Source organism: Apus apus, unplaced genomic scaffold (genome assembly GCF_020740795.1).
Source record: "Apus apus isolate bApuApu2 unplaced genomic scaffold, bApuApu2.pri.cur manual_scaffold_36_ctg1, whole genome shotgun sequence".
Taxonomy (NCBI): Eukaryota; Metazoa; Chordata; class Aves; order Apodiformes; family Apodidae; genus Apus; species Apus apus.
The window spans coordinates 46,146-59,828 of record NW_026248850.1 but is presented as its reverse complement, the minus strand read 5'-3'; the positions used below and the strand labels follow the sequence as shown (position 1 = coordinate 59,828).

The 13,683-nt window shown below is 34.9% G+C and overlaps 1 protein-coding gene across 2 annotated transcripts in view; it reads right to left on the bottom strand.

Annotated features, from left to right (window-relative positions):
* LOC127396245 (maltase-glucoamylase-like) overlaps positions 1–13,683 on the bottom strand; it is a 79,994-nt gene that overhangs the window by 22,365 nt on the left and 43,946 nt on the right. For both annotated transcript variants that reach the window (XM_051643864.1, XM_051643865.1), the window contains exons 26-33: positions 11,645–11,854; positions 9,681–9,835; positions 7,299–7,467; positions 5,331–5,427; positions 5,118–5,230; positions 4,178–4,303; positions 3,246–3,374; positions 2,389–2,496 (exon numbers count right to left, since the gene is read on the bottom strand). In XM_051643864.1, the coding sequence (XP_051499824.1) occupies positions 2,389–2,496; positions 3,246–3,374; positions 4,178–4,303; positions 5,118–5,230; positions 5,331–5,427; positions 7,299–7,467; positions 9,681–9,835; positions 11,645–11,854 (1,107 nt within the window). The remainder of the gene's footprint in view (positions 1–2,388; positions 2,497–3,245; positions 3,375–4,177; positions 4,304–5,117; positions 5,231–5,330; positions 5,428–7,298; positions 7,468–9,680; positions 9,836–11,644; positions 11,855–13,683) is intronic.

Genomic DNA, 13,683 nt, shown 5'->3' with positions numbered 1-13,683 from the left:
GGGGGGAGGAAGGGAAAGCAAATTACAAACAAGAAATTAAATTAATTAAAACCACAAGACAAGAAAAAATTAAAATTCTGGTTTTACTGAAATTAAATAAAAATTAAAATATAATTAAAAATTAAATTAGAATGGAAAATAAATAAAATTTAAACAGAAAATCTAGAAAATAAATTAATAGAAAGACAAAAATACAATAAAGACATAAATAGAACTGGAAATTAAAATTTAAAATTCTAAATTAAACTGTTCAAATAGAATTAAAATGGTATTAAAATAGAAAATTGATATAATAAAATAACATTATAAAAGAAAATCAATAAAATTAATTAATCTAATAGACATTAATAATGACATTAAAGAAAAAAAAAGACTTGAAATAAAAATTTAAAATTCTAAATGAAACTGTTAAAATAAAATTAAAATAAAAAATAGAAAATAAATAGAATTAAATAACATTCAAAAATAAAATCAATTAAATTAATCTAATAGAAAAACATTAATAAAGACATTAAAGAAATAAAAGGAAAAGGAAATAAAACATTAGAATTCTAAATTAAACTTTTAAGATAGAATTAAAATCAAATTAGAATAGAAAATAAATAGGATTAAATAACATTCAAAAATAAAATCAATACCATTAATTAATCAAATGGAAAGACATTAATAAAGACATTAAAGAAAAGTAAAAGGAAATAAAAAATTAAAATTGTAAATTAAACTGTTAAAATAGAATAAAAATTAAATTAAAATAGAAAATGAATGTAATAATTAAATAACATTCAAAAAGAAAATCAATACGATTAATTAATCAAATGGAAAGACATTAATAAAGCCATTAAAGAAAGAAGAATAAAAGAAAATTTTGAAATTCTAAATAAAATTGTTAGAAATAAAATACAATTTAAAATTAAATAGAATTTAAAATGAAATATAATTTTAAATGAAATATAATTTTAAATGAAATACAAAATAAAATGATATTTTTTAAAAAATAAAAAGATATTATTAGAATATAAAGACATTAATAAAGACAGAAAATGAAATAAATGAAAATAAAAGAAAATAAAAATTTGAAATTGTATTCTAAATTAAATTAAGTTTAAAGCAGAATTAAAAATAAGATTAAATCAAAACAGAAAAGAAATAAAATAAACATAAAATAAACTTTCAATTAAAATCAATTGATTAAAAAATGAAATGTAAAAATAAAATCTATCAAATACAATATAAATTAAATAAATAATATAAATATATCTAAAATATTAATTAAATTTTAAAATTCAATAACATGAAATAAATGAAATAAAAACCATTTTAAATACAATAAAATTAAAAATAAAACAAAAAATACAAAATAAAGAAAAAATAAAATCAGAATAGAATAAAGAATATTATTAAAATACAAGTAAATAAAATAAAAATTAAATTAAATTAAAAGTATAACTGAAAATAAAAATAGGATGAAATCTAACTATAAAATAAAAAATAAAAATGCTTTAAAAATATATTAAAATAAAATAAAATTTGTAAGAAAATAAAATTACATTTAAATATAAATAAAATGAAATAAAATTTAAAATACAGGTTTTTTTAAAAAGTAAATATAAAATGAAATCAAAACTAAATACATTATATTAAATAAGTTAAAAGAAAATATAAAATTGAATAAAATGGAAAAATATATTACATGAAAATATAAATCAAATTAAATATTTAAATTATTATTAATTATTTGTTAATATTTAAATATTTAAAATATGAGAAATAACATGCAGATTAAATTAAATTATAAAGTATAATAAAATAAATTGAATTAAAAACAAAATTAAATATGGACATAAGGCTCAAAATAAAAATTGAAATTAAATAAAATTGAAATATATAAAATATATAAAAGGATTTAATTAAGTTAAAAAGAAACTAAAATTAAAAAGGAAACTAAACATAAGATTAGGAATTAGAGAAAAGAGAAAGAAATTTCAATAAAAGAAAATATAATATTAAAAATGCATTTAAAAAGAAAGATCATAAAATATAAAATAAATGAAGAAAAGAGAAAGAAAATTAGATTAAAATAATACTGAATGAAATGAAAAAATTAAGTGACAAAAAAGAAGAGGAAGAGGAAGGAGGAAGGAGGAGGAGGAAGGAGGAGGAAGGAGGAGGAGGATCAACAAGAAGAGGAAAAACAAAATGAAACAAAACCAATCAACCCAAACTTGGGGATTTAAGCCCCAAATTGTTGCTTCTTGGTGGCCCCACCTGGTGGCCCCTCCCCCCGCTGCCCTCAAGGTCTCGATGACCTCAGATTTGTTCAAGACAGGAAGGGACCCCAGGTTTTTTCCCCCCACATTTTGGGGCAAAACTCGGGGGGTTGTGCCCAACCTTGGCATAGATGATGTCGCTGCTGTTGGGCCACGTGATGAAGACCTTCTTCTCCAGCCCCCTCTGGAAGGCCAAGTAGGAGCTTTCGTTGACGGAAATGGCCGGATCCTGAAGTCCCAGGAAACAGGGAAACATAAAATCATTCAGGTTGGGAGGGACCTCAAAGATCATCCAGTTCCAACCCCCCCTGTCATGAGCAGGGAACCCAACCACGAGATCAGGTTGCACAAAATCTTGTCCAACCTCACCTTGAAAACCTCCAGGGATGGGGCATCAACAACCTCCCTGGGCAACCCACCCCAGTTCCTCACCACCCTTAGAGAGAAGAATTTCTTCCCAATATCTCACCTCAATCTCCCCTCTCTGTCTCAAACCATCACCCCTTGTCCTACCACTGTCTTCTCTGCCGAAAAGCCCCTCCCCAGCTCTCCTGGAGCCCCTTCAGGCACTGGAAGCTGCTCTAAGGTCTCTCTGGAAACTTCTCCAGGCTGAACACCCTCAACTCTCCCAGCCTGTCTCCAGAGCAGAGCTCCCCCAGCCCTTGGTGACCCTTCTCTGGACCCTCTCCAGCAGCTCCATATCTTTCTTGTGCTGAGGCACCAGAACTGGACTCAGTTCTCCAGGTGGGGTCCCACCAGAGCAGAGGGGTAAAATCCCCACCCTGGCCCTGCTGGTCACAATTCTGATGCAGCCCAGGTTGGCATGAGATGAAGATGAATCAAGTTGACCCCGTGTCCTTCTCCATGAGACCAAGGAGAGGCCCAAGGAGATGACACGACATGAAGATGAGTTGAGTTGACCCCATGTCCTTCTCCATGAGACTAAGAGGAAGCCCAAGGAGCATTCCCAGAACTCACCAGGATGGGGATGAACCTCATCCCTTCAGATTTGATCTTGTTGACCAGGGCAGGGAGGCCGGAGAAGTTGGGGTTGAGGGTGAAGTCCAACTGGCGCTCCATGTAGTCGATATCCGTGTACTGCACATCCTGCAGGTCACATGACCATCACTAATCCCATTGGTTCTCACCCTTTCCCATCCCAAGTTCATCAGAAACCTCAAATTGGAGCTTCGAGATTCAATCCAAAGGATTTTTCCCATGTAAATACAAACAAAAATCTTGATTTGAAGTTTCAATTCAAATTCTTAATTTTAATTTCAAATTTCAAATTAAATTTGAAAAACATGACAACGTCAAAACGGTTCCTTTCTAGGAATTGGATTTGATTTTTTTAATGCAATCATGGATTTCATGGCAAATTTGCTTTTCGGTTTCTTCATTTTTTTCATATTCATGTTTCATTTGACACTTCTACATTTTCATTGTGATTTTGATTTCAAATCAACAACTCGACTCAAAATTTCTAGTTAAAAGGACACATGAAAATTTTCAATTGAAATTTCCAATTCAAGTGAAAAATTAAGGTGAAAAATCATCGATTACTTTGATTCAATTATTTTTAATTATTTTCATTTTACGTAATTGATTAATTTTATTTATTTATAATTATTTTCATTTAATTCACTAATTTTATTTATTTTTATTCCATTCTTCTCATTCAGTTCCTTTCTCTTCATTTCATTCACTCGACTGAATCACTGATTTAAAATTACCTTCATTAATTTCCTCAATCATTAATTAGAAGAAATCTAAACCCAATTAAACTCATCAGCTAATTTCAATAATTTGATTAATTCCATTAAGGCTCCTTCATCAGAGCATTTTTCCCCCCTCTTTTTAATGATATTAAACCAAATTAAGGTCAAGATCTTGATGGACCCCCATCCTACATAAGGTATCTTGGCAGCTTTCATGTCTTCCACTAATTGGGCGACTTCTGAGTCATTTGCATATCCATAACGACACAACTGGAAGCCCAGGGCCCAGTAAGGTGGCATCACTGGTCGCCCCACCAGCTGGAAATGGGAGGTGGGAGGGAAAAGGAGGAATCACAGTTGGGAAGAGAAGGAGGTGGAAGAAAAGGGTCAAAACGTCCATTGGAAGAGTCAAAAAAACACCCCAAACCACCAAAAACCAGCTACAAAAACATCAACCCCCCAAAAAAAGCCCCCAAGGAACCCTCAAGAAAATCCCAAGGAAGCCCCCCAAGAAAAGCCCCCCCAAGAAACCCCCAAAAAGCAACATGACCCCCCAAGAAAGCCCTCCAAACACCCCAAAATGAAAATGAACCAAATTTAAAAGTCCAAAAAAAAGCAAAATGACCCCCCCAAAAAAACCCAAAACCCAGCAAAGACCCCAAAAAGCAAAATACTCCCCCCCAAAAACCCAAACCCCAGAAACTCCCCCCAACCCAAATTATCCCCAAAAAGCAACACAACCCCCCAAAAAAGCCAAATACCCCAAAATAAAACTGAACCAAATTTAGAAGTCCCAAAAAAGCAAAATGACCCCCTCAAAAAAAACCCCAAACCCAATAAAGACCCCCAAAAAGCAAAATATTCCCCCCCAAAAAGACCCAAAACCCAGAATAGCCCTCTCAAAACCCCCCAAAAAGCAACACAACCCCCAAAAAAACCCCATCTAAATTCAAACAAAATGTAAAAGTCCCCCAAAAAGCAATAAAAACCCCAAAAAGAACAAATGGAAGGAAAACAAGGCCAAGAAAAAAGCCCAAAACCCAAAACCAACCCCAAAATGATCTTCCAAAAGCCAAACAAACCCCCAAAAAAACCCCAACCCCCCCCCCAGTTTGCCCCAGCAGGACCTCACCGCCGTATATTCCTGCACGACATTCTCTGGGCTGGGCCCCAGGACCAGGTAGAAATCCAAGATCCCTCCCGTGGTGCGATAGGTCAGGGCAGGGGTGGGTTGGAAGGTGACATCTGGAGAAGACAGGAAGTGGGAGTGACCGTGGTTGACCCAGAAGACGTGGAGGTTGGAGGGGAAGGAAGGGATCTGGAGGTGTCTGGGGGTACTTGGTACCCATGGCGTTGCTGTTGAGCAGGAGGACCCCGTGGGCTTGGGCGTCGTCTTCCAGGCCCATGTAGAAGGGTTGGAACCCGTAGGAGTTGAGCTTGTACTGCAGGAACAGGGAGAAGGAGGTGATTAAGGAATTAATCAATTAATCAATTCTAATTCATGCTGGATCGCTCCTAAACTAGTGTGGGAGTTCGTTTAATTAGTGCCAAATACGTTGTCATCAAAGCTGAATCAATTCTTAATTAGTGCTGAATGAATTTTAATAAGGGTGGAATAAATTATCAATTAATGCTCAATAAGTTATCAATTAATGCTCAATAATTTATTAATTAATGCTAAATAAGTTATCAATTAATGCTCAATAAATTCTAAATCAGTGCTGAAGAAATGCTAAATTAGTGCTGAATCAATTCTTAATTAGTGCTGAATCAATTCTAAATTAATGCTCGATACATTTTAATTAATGTTCAATAAATTCTTAGTGCTGAATGAATTCTGAATTAATGCCAAATAAATTATTAACTAGTGCTGAATAAATTTTAATAAGGGCTGAATAAATTCTCAATTAGTGCTGAATAAACTCTCGATTCATGCTCAATAAATCATCAATTAATGCTCAATACATTTTAATTGATGCTCAATAAATTCTAAATTAGTTCCGAATGACTTTTAATTAATGCTGAATAAATTCTCAGTTAGTGCTCAATAGATTGAATTAATGCTCAATAACTTCTAAATTAGTGCTGAATAAATTTTAATTAATGCTCAATAAATTCTAAATTAACACTGAATAAATTCCAAATTCGTGTTCAATACATTCTCAATTAGTGCTGAATAAATTTTAATTAATGCTCAATAAGTTCTCAATTAATGCTCAATAAATTATCAATTAGTACTCAATGAATTAACTTCTCAATTAGTACTGAATAACTTAGTTAATGATGAATAAACTGTAATTAATGCTCAATAAATTCGAAATTAGTGCTGAATAACTTTTAATTAATGCTGAATCAGTCCTAAATTAGTGCTCAATCAATTCTCAGTTGCTCCAAGATCCATTCAACCTGGCCTGGTCCTTCCAGAGGCTTCTAAAACCTCTCTGGGCAACCTGGCCAAAGGTCTCACCATCCTCACACCAAAGAATTTCCTCCTCGTGTCCAATCTCAATCTCCCTTTTTTCAACCTAAAACCACCTCCCTGGTCCCACCTCTCCCTGCCCTTATCAAAAGTCCCTCCCCAACTCTCCTGAAGCCACGTCAGGCACTGGAGGCACCTCCTGGAGGGATCTGAAGGTCCTTGAGGTGCTCTAAGGTCTCCCTGGAGCCTTCTCTTCTCCAGGCTGGACACCCCAACTCTCCCAGCCTGGCTCCAGAGCAGAGCTGCTCCAGCCCTCCCAGCATCTCCGGGGCCTCCTCTGGACTCTCTCCAACAGCTCCATGTCCTCCCTATGTTGGGGACCCCCCAGTTCTCCAGCTGGGGTCTCACCAGACCACAGGGGGACAATCCCCTCCCTTGACCTCCCTGTCACCTTCTCCTGCTGCCACCCAGCCCACAGCTGGCTTTGACGGGTCACCTGGAGCTTCTCCTCACCCAACACCCCCAAGTCCTTCTCCTCAGGGCTGCTCTCCACCCAATCCCCACCCAACCTCTCCGGGTGCTCGGGATGGTCCCCACCCCCCTGCAGGACCTTGGCCTCCTCCACCTTCATCCCTTGGGCACAGCCCCACCTCTCCAGCCTCTCCAGGATGGACCTCCCTTCCCTCCAGCCCATCGACCCTACAAGAAGCTCCTGAGATTCCTCCTTCCTTTGGCTCTTGGGCCCCTTTTCTCTTTCTTCCTTCACCCCAAGTCTTTCTCCTCAGGCCTTCTCTCTATCCCTCAGGCTGTGGTGCCACCAGGGTCACCACCTCCCCTCCAGAACCAACCAAGCCAAGCAGAAATAAGGATGAACCCCATCCTTCACCAACTCACCCCAGGAGGCTGGTCCCTGGTGAACATGCCCCAGGTGTGCCAGTTGAGGTCGTGGTGGAACGTGGGGTGTTCGGACTCGCCGAAGCCGTAGACGTGGGAAGAGGCCAAACGGGTGGAGATCTGGAGGAACTGGTCACTGAAGGTGAAAGTCGGGAGCTGCGTGTCCCAGCTGGGGTGGAGGAGGTGGGGGAGGGGAGAAGTTAATTAAACGAATCATTAAGAAGAAATGAAATGAATCCTTCAAACTGACACCGATTCCGTGGACTCGGAGCGAGTTTTGGAGTGGTTTGAAAATCTCCTGATTCCTCAAAAGTTCTTCCTGATCTCCCACCAAAGTTGGCAGAAACAAAGCCTGGTTATCAAGGAAAGGTTTCAATTAATTATCAATTAATATGAATGAATTAATAATGGAAGAATTCACAATACTGAATTAATAATCCTCATCATTTCAGTCGCTGCTTCCTAATCAGGATTATTAATGATTCAACTTAATCTTGAGGACCTATAATCAATAATTATCATTCATTATTGCTGGATTAATGACTTTTACATAAGTTCATGGTCATTAATAACCAGTATTATTTGTTCCATTAATAATAATTGAATTAACTCGTGCTTTTTAATTGGATCACTTCATTTCTTGTTTAATGTCTGTAACTTTCATCTTTTTATCAGAGTTGAAATATTATTTTATTCACTTTTTATGTCAATTAATTTATTGCTTATTAATCATTCAGTGATAATTCCTCCCAATGTGTTTATAAATAAATTATAATCAATAATTTATATAAATAAATCTAGAAGTAAATTATTTGTAAATAAAACATTCATAAAAATCTGACATTTCAATTTATTATTAATATTAAACCAAATCAATTATTTAATTAACAATTTACTCATTACTTGCTATTAATTCAATTAATATTAGCTTCATATTAACACTTAATAATTGTTAATTAACAGCCAATAATAAATGTAATGTTATTTTCTAGTTCTTAATTACTAGTTTAATATTGTTTTCCATTTATTAATAACAAGTTTATTAATAATTATTAGGGTTAATAATTAGTAGCTTGTTCATTATTTTTATATAAGAATAATTTTAAATATTATTATATATTGTTAAATAATTGGTCTTTTTGCTTTATTAATATTTAATGTTATTTCTTGATTGATGTGGCTTATTAATAAATATTTGCTTCTAATAATGATGAAAATATATAAGAAATATTTAATAGAGAGTGTTTCATGTATTTTTAAAAAGAAAAAGCAAAATAAAATGAAACAAAACTGAATAAACCAAATGAAACAAATTAAAATAATCTTTAAAAATCAATTAAAATGGAATTAAATTAAATTAAAATTTAAAAAAGTAAAATAAAATCAAATCATAAAGTCAAACAGAAGAAAAGGAAATAAAAGCAAATAAAATTATATAAAACTATATGAAATAAAAGAGCCAAATAATATGAAAAAATCATAAAGAGATTAATTGAAAAAAAAAGAAATAAATTAATGTAAAGTAAAAAGAAATCAAAGAAAAACCACAAATTAATTGAAATTAAAAGAGCAAAATAAAATAAAGAAAAATAGAGAAAAAGAAATGTAAAATAAAGAAAAATGAAATAAGATTAAATAAAAGAAAAAAATGAGAGCAAAGAAAAATAAAGGGAAATTAAAAGATAAAGTGAAATAAAGTAAAATAAAAGTAAAATAAAAAAATTAAAAAATTTAAAGTGAAATAAAGTGAAATTAAATTAAAGTCAAAGTAAAATAAAGGTAAAATAAAAATAAAGTAAAATGAAGTAAAATTAAGTAAAAGAAAGAAAATTAAAGTAAAAATTAAAGAAAAAGAAAAATAAAGAAAAAAGAGAAAAAGAGAAAAATAAGGAAAAATAAAGTAAAAATCAAGAAAAATAGTAAAAAAATCAGGAAAATAGCATAAAAATAAAGAAAAATAGAGTAAAATAAAGAAAAATAGAGCATAGTAAAATAAAGGAAAATGAAGTAAAATAGAGCAAAATAATATCGAGTAAAATAAAGTAAAAAATCAAGAAAGATAGAGCAAAATAAAGAAAAATAAAGAAAAATAAAGTAAAAAATCAAGGGAAATCAAGAAAAACAAAGTAAATAATAAAGAAAAATAGAGTAAAATAAAGAAAAATAAAGTAAAAATAAAGAAAAATAGATTAAAATAAAGAAAAACAAAGTAAAATAAAGTAAAATAAAATAGAGTAAAATATAGAGAAATAAATTTGAGTAAAATAAAGCAAATTAAAATGAAATTAGGAAATAAGAAGTAGAATTAAAGATGAAAATTCCGTTTAAATCTTGAACTTGGATTTCAAGGAAAAAAACAATTGTCAAAAGAAGCCCCTTTACATGATGGTCCCGCTGCTCCTGCGGCGAATCTGGACCCCAAAGGGTTTGTCCTGGATCATGACGTCATAGAGGCGGGATTGGGCGGTGGCTTCCGGGGTGGGCGGGAGGTTGAGCGGGACCGGAACCTCATACCGCGCGTTGGCACCATCATAGATCTGGGGTGGGAAACGACCCGTGTCACGGGGTGTAGCAGGGGCGTTGGTGACACCACCATTATGAACCCAAGCATGATTCTTTTGACCCGATCCATCATGATTTCTACCCAAACCATCACGGTTTTGACCCAAACAATCATAATTTTGACCCAAACCACCAAATTTTGCCCTAAACCATTATGATTCCTACCCAAGCCATCACGATTTCCACCCAAACCATCACAATTTTGCCCCAAACCATCAAACTTTGCCCTAAACCATCATGGTTTCCACTCAAACCATCAAGATTTCAACCAAAACCATCACTGTTTTGATCCAAACTATCATTGTTTTGACCCAAATCACCAAACTTTGCCCTAAACCATCACGATTTCCACCCAAACCATCACAATTTCCACCCAAACCATCACAATTTCCACCCAAAACATCATGATTTTGCCCCAAACATCACGGTTTCCACCCAAACCATCACGGTTTCCACCCAAACCATCACGGTTTCCACCCAAACCATCACAACTTTGCCCCAAACCATCATGATTCCCACCCAAACCATCACCATTTCCACCCAAACAATCATGATTTTGCCCCAAACATCACAATTTTGCCCCATACCATCACAACTTTGCCCCAAACCATCACCATTTCCACACAGACTATCATGATTTTGCCCCAAACCATCACAATTTTGCCTCAAACCATCAAACTTTACCCTAAACCATCAGGATTTCCACCCAAACCATCACGATTTCCACCCAAACCCACATGATTTTTCCCAGGAACATCAAAATTTTGCCCCAAACCATCACTATTTTGACCCAAATTTCGACCACAAATTTGCCCAAAACCATCACGATTTTGCCCCAGAACATCATAATTTCCACCCAAACCATCACGGTTTCTACCCAAACCATCACAATTTTGCTCTAAACCATCAAACTTTTCCCTAAACCATCATGATTTCCACCCAAACCATTACAGTTTCCACCCAAACCATCACAATTTCAACCACAAACATTGTTATTTCAACTGAAACAATCATGATTTTCTCTACCAGAACATCACGATTTTGCCCCAGACCATCACGGTTTCCACCCAAACCATAATGATTTTGCCCCAAACCATCACGGTTTCTAACCAAACCATCACAATTTTGCCCAAAAACATCATGGTTTTGCCCCAAACCATCAAACTTTTAATCAAACCATCACAATTTCAACCACAAACATTGTTATTTCAACAGAAATAATCATGATTTTGCCCCAAGCCATCAAGATTTTCACCCAAACCATCAAGATTTCCGCTCAAACCCTCATGATTTTGGCCAGGAACATCATGGTTTTGCCCCAAACGATCACAATTTCCACCCAAACCATCATGATTTTGGCCAGGAACATCATGGTTTTGCCCCAAACCATCACAATTTCCACCCAAACATCACAATTTGCACCCAAACCATAAGGATTTTGCTCCAAACCATCATGATTTCCACCCAAGCCATCACGGTTTCCACCCAAACCATCACGGTTTCCACCCAAACCATAACGATTTTGCTCCAAACCATCATGGTTTCCACCCAAACCATAACGATTTTGCTCCAAACCATCACAATTTTGCCCCAGAGCATCACAATTTCCACCCAAACCATCACAGTTTCCACCCAAACTATCATGGTTTCCACCCAAACCATCACGGTTTCCACCCAAACCATCACAATTTTGCCCCAAGCCATCAAAATTTGCCCCAAGCCATCACTATTTCTGCCCAAACCATCAGGATTTCACCCCAGTCCCCGCCGAAATCCCCCCTCACCTTCACTTGCAGGGCGTGGTCGCTGTGATAGGTCACCTGCAGGCGCAGGGTGCTGATGGGTGGCATCAGGCTGCCTGCAGCTCTGGGGCTTCTGCTGTTGAAGGTCAGGTTGGCGGCCACGCCCGATGACGTGTACGTGACGTCAGCGACCGAGTACCCGTTGTCAGGGCCGTTGTAGTAGCAGGCGGGAACACCTGGGGTGGAGGTGGCCTGGGGGGACGTGATGACATCATGGTGAGACCACCACGTGATGACATCATGGTGAGACAACCATGCAATGGCATCATGGTGAGACAACGACATGATGACATCAACGTGTGACCACCATGTGATGGCATCATGGTGAGACAACGACATGATGACATCAACATGTGAGAACCATGTGGTGACATCATGGTGAGACCACCACGTGATGACATCATGGTGAGACAACCATGCAATGACATCATGGTGAGACAACGACATGATGACATCAACGTGTGACCACCATGTGATGGCATCATGGTGAGACAACGACATGATGACATCAACATGTGAGAACCATGTGGTGACATCATGGTGAGACCACCACGTGATGACATCATGGCGTGACAACCATTCAATGACATCATGGTGAGACAAGCACGTGATGACATCATGGTGTGACCACCACGTGATGACATCATGGTGAGACAACCACATGATGACATCACAGTGTGACCACCACGTGACGACATCATGGTGTGACCACCACCTGATGGACACAATTCTCATGAGAATTCTTTGAATAAAAAAGTGTAATAATGCAAATTAATCATTTGTGTCAATTACATTTCATTAACATTAATGATCTGAATTAATGACATTCATCAGAATGGATTAATTTAATTAATAACCTTTCATTAAAATTGTCTAAATTAATTCCATTTCATTAAAATTATTTGTATTAATTCCATTTGTGTCAAATTAAATATTCAAATTACTTCCATTTAATTAAAATGAATTATTTGAATTAACTCCATTTAACGACAATGAATTATTTGAATTAATTCCATTTAATGACCATGAATGATTCAAATTATACTTATTTCTTTTTTTCCATTTATGCTTCTTTCTATTTCTACAATTATTTCTTTCTATTGAGCTTTTAAATCCTTCAAAACTTTTAATTCCTTGACTAACCGATGTATTTTCATTTATTTTATTGATTTTCTTTCCAATTTTTAAATCTAATTCTGCAAATATTCTGTTAACTCTCTTGAAATTGTTGGTCTGGGTTTGTTATATTTTTAAATTTTAATTTAATTTAATTTTTTTATTTAATTTTAATTTTAAAATAAAATTAAGAAAGAAAAAGAAAGTTTTAAAAATTACATTATTTAAATAAAATCAAATAAAATTAAAATACAATAAATACAATACAATAAAATAAATTTTTAAAAAGCTCTACTCAACTAAGCTAAACTAAACTCAACTAAGTTAAACTCAACTCAACTCAATTTAGCTAAACTAAGTTAAACTCAACTCAGCTAAACTCAACCCAACTAAGCTCAACTCAACTCAACTGAATTAAGCTAAAATTAATTAATCTAAGATAAACTCAACTAGGCTAAACTCAACTCAACTAAGCTAAAACAAACGCAGCTAAAAGCAACTAAGCTAAACCAAACTCAACTAAGTTAAACTCAACTCAACTCAATTTAGCTAAACCAAGCTAAACTCAACTCAGCTCAACTCAACTTAATTAAGCTAAACTTAACTAATCTAAACTAAGTTAAACTCAACTACGCTAAACCAAACTCAGCTAAACTCAACTCAACCCAACTAAGCTAAACTCAACTCAATTTAGCTAAACTAAACTAAACTCAACTCAGCTAAATCCAACTCAACTCAGCTAAACCCAACCCAACTCAACTCACCTGGCATTCCTGGTGAGTTTAGCTAAACTCAGCTAAACTCAACTCAGCTAAACTCAGCTCAACTCAGCTAAACTCAACTCAGTCCAACTCAACTCAGCTAAACCCAACCCAACCCAACTCAACTCAACCCAACTCAACTCA